The sequence below is a fragment of the Pygoscelis adeliae genome, unplaced genomic scaffold, assembly GCF_000699105.1.
Source record: "Pygoscelis adeliae isolate BGI_AS28 unplaced genomic scaffold, ASM69910v1 Scaffold160, whole genome shotgun sequence".
In the NCBI taxonomy this organism is placed as follows: Eukaryota; Metazoa; Chordata; class Aves; order Sphenisciformes; family Spheniscidae; genus Pygoscelis; species Pygoscelis adeliae.
The window spans coordinates 2,902,141-2,905,526 of NW_008824035.1; the positions used below are offsets into that span (position 1 = coordinate 2,902,141).

The following is a 3,386-nucleotide window of genomic DNA, read 5'->3' on the forward strand; positions in this document are numbered from 1 at the left end:
TAGGGAAAGTTGAACTTTCTGTCCAGTAAAAGGGAGAAAACTAAAGCCGCGCCTTTCTGAAATGTTGAACTTTCTGTCCAGTAAAAGGGAGAAAACTAAAGCCGCGCCTTTCTGAAATGCTGAACAGCCCCCAGAGGCCTCCCTGCCCGGGTGCTGCGTGGTGCGATAAGGGACAAGGTGTGAGCTTTTGTTCTCAACTCCAGAAAGTTTCAGCGTGGTTTTGATTTTAGGAAAACTGAGATCTTTTTCATTGCAGCTGAAAATGGTTTGACTTCAGGCTGTCCTGGGACTGATGTCCCCCCATTTAAAAAGAAAAAAAAGGGGGTTATGTGCTTGGGGGAGTGGGCGAAGGGGGCAGTTCAACAGTACGGTGTTAAATTGTGCTAAGGGGCATGCTTGGGAACACGATGAAACGGTGTCCACTTCTCTTTCTAGATACCTGCTCTTTCAGCTGTCAGAAGACATCACCAAAGATGAGCTGAAGTCTTTCCAGTTTCTTTTGGGGAAAGAATTACCAAAATGCAGGCTAAACCCTAAGACTGTAAGAATTTCTTTAATACTTTTTTTTTTTAATGATTATTATAATCCAGAGAGGCATTTGAGTTGCTATGAGGGGAATGAGTGTCACTCCTCTTATGGCGTCACTCTTCTTATGGTGAAAACACCATAAGAAAACGGGTGCACCTGGAAAGGGATTGTAGGCTCTCCAGTGCATATGGGACTTGTCTGTGCTAGTGTTGTGTGTAGCTTTTGCAGCAGTGTCACAGCCCAGAGAGCATGGGCCAGCCCTGCACCAGAGGCCTTCATGTCCAAGCACCATACGGGGCTTAGGGGACTCAGTGGCTTTGATCAATGGAAGACTGATGAGCACATTCACTCATATCGCCCAACTGATTTTCTTTTGGCTGCTTTCTAAGCCATTATCAAACACAGAGAATCACCCACTGTGGCTATTACGTTATGCTTTTGTTCTTTTTATTTCCAAATTCAGAACATACGGATCTAAGCAGTAGATCCTTACCAAGGCTAAGGCCCAAGAGCTTGGAGTTTACAAATAGCCTTGCGGGAGATCCAGTTGCTCTGACACTATCTCAGCCTGCAGTTCTGACTGCTGGGTACTTTGTTCTGTCTAATGAAAACTCTTACAGCATTTTCCCTCTTTTCTTAGAGGAGAGACTGTGACCATCTAGTGATAGCTGTTCTAGGAAATCCTTGGGGTGACCACTGTGCTCTGCCACTCACTGTTTGGGTCCCCTTTTGCTTCAGAGTAATCTCTACACCATACTTGCACGGTTATACCCATTTTCACCATTGCTCAAGATGGTCAGTACAGTGGTTCCTGTGTTTCAGTTAAGTGCACAAGATAGCCACTGGAAGTCGAATGAAAGCAGTCATTAAAAATGACATTATATATTCCTGTGTGATCACCGTTAGATCTTCTGGATTAGATCTTATTAGATCTTGGCATCTCTGAGCTGCGGAAGGGAAATAAGTATGTTTTGAGAAGGTGATTGTACTTACAGTACTTGTAGGTTTTGTTGAACTAGGTTTAATTGACTCAGCTGAGGTCTCAACTGAGCTACCAGTCAGCTGGACTGACTCTGTGGGTCGCATGTGCTGTCAGTACATTAAAGCTTAGGTGCACGTGCACATGCTGCAACTTCCCTCCCAGTGGCAGCATGGATGTGCCCTAAGAGCAAACTACCTTTCTGATTACCCAGACAATGCTCGACGTTTTCATTGAGATGGAGAAGAAGGGGATTTTGGGAGAAGACAACCTAAGTATCCTGAAGAGTCTCTGTGCAGAAATTAACATCAGCCTGTTGAAGAGAATTGAAGAGTATGAATTAAACCCATTTGGTAAAACAAAACAAAACAAAAAGGCCTCTTTCCCACAGTTATTCTTGAAGTGACACATAGGTATCATAGAGGACTAATAATGAATACTTTTCAGGTGAAGAAGAGATGCTCATCACAGAAGAACAGAGGGGCAGCACAGGAGGCCCTGAAGGTAATTGAAACTCTCAAAAAATTAATGTTTAGATTTTTCGCTCTTCAGCTTTTGGACTCTCCACAACCACTTGCATCTCACTTCTTTACACAGGTGCCTCTCTAAAAAGTGATCAAGTACCCAGTTACTTACTAACTGGTCACAATACATTTTACTCCCTTTTAACTGATTATCTAGTGGTTTATAGCGAACAGAACAGCCGTTCAAACACAATTCAGTGTTTTCAGAGAACAGTTTTACCCTGGGAGGTAGTTGTGGAGATGTAGAATAGGAAAAGCTTCTCTCCTTTCTCTAGTGCTACATTCTGTACTTGAACTTTTTTGTCTGTATTCAGCCCATGCCAGATGGCTGGCGTCATCTGTGGCACCTGATTCTCCTGGCAGTTGGAATAAATCTTCCCAGGTAAGTCAGTTTGTTTCTTAGAAACATCATAATTTTGTCTTAGACTAGATCATCCCTCCATGAGGTGAAGAGTTATTGTAAGCCCAACTGTTAAAAGCACCGTCTAGAAAGAGAAGAATGCACCACTCTGTAACATCCTTTATTCTGAAGCGAAGTCACACACAGCAGCTGCTGCACTGTTAAAACTTCAGAAACATTTGCAAGGGTAGCAAGATAGGCCAAGTTTATTATACCAGGAATACACAGTTGGCAGATGGCTGGGCATGGAGCAGTGGGTGAACGCAGCACCCCATGTTCGCTGAGCACGATGATGTGGGTCTGGAGGGGTGCTGTCATGCTGTGCACAGACTCCCAAAGGTGGTGGGGCAGTGCATTGCCAGATCCCGGGAGCAAAGCTGTATAGGGAGAGCCTGCCTAGAGAGAAAGCCAGCTGGCTTTTTACCCTGCTGTGCCACTAGCAAGGGCTGAGAAGCACCTGGAGGAGAGTGCAGTAGTTTCGCCAATAGTCTTTCTTTTCAACAGCTTGAAGCTTACAAAATGACTAGCCGACCCCGTGGAGTGTGCCTGATCCTGAATAATCACAATTTTGCAAAAGCCAGGGAAGCAGTGCCGGAACCCAAAAACATGAAGGATCGGCATGGGACAGACGTGGATGCAGGTACAATGAACATTAAAGATGAGTTTGCATATTTTCAAAACTAGAAACCTCATTTCTTTTTCTGTACTGAAGGTCTGAATTTCAATCTTCCCTTTCTAGGATACTTTTGTTGTAGTGGCTGAGTCGGCTGTTTCCTGTGCTGACAAACCGTAATCAACTCATCAAGCTTTTACTGGCTGACTCAGAACAATTCACTAGCATTTTGCTGTTTTACTGAGTTTATTGCAACCTCAAGCAGCAACCTCAGCCTGGACTTTACGAGCTAGGCTAGCTTTGTGTCAGCTTTATGCATACTACTTCTAAAACATGCAGAAT

The 3,386-nt window shown here is 44.1% G+C and overlaps 1 protein-coding gene across 1 annotated transcript in view; it reads left to right on the plus strand.

Moving 5' to 3' along the window:
- Window positions 1–3,386, plus strand: part of LOC103923440 (caspase-8-like) — a 21,610-nt gene that overhangs the window by 16,225 nt on the left and 1,999 nt on the right. Inside the window, exons 3-7 of the mRNA XM_009331791.1 lie at window positions 436–541; window positions 1,722–1,860; window positions 1,955–2,011; window positions 2,346–2,413; window positions 2,936–3,071. Of these exons, the coding sequence (XP_009330066.1) occupies window positions 436–541; window positions 1,722–1,860; window positions 1,955–2,011; window positions 2,346–2,413; window positions 2,936–3,071 (506 nt within the window). The remainder of the gene's footprint in view (window positions 1–435; window positions 542–1,721; window positions 1,861–1,954; window positions 2,012–2,345; window positions 2,414–2,935; window positions 3,072–3,386) is intronic.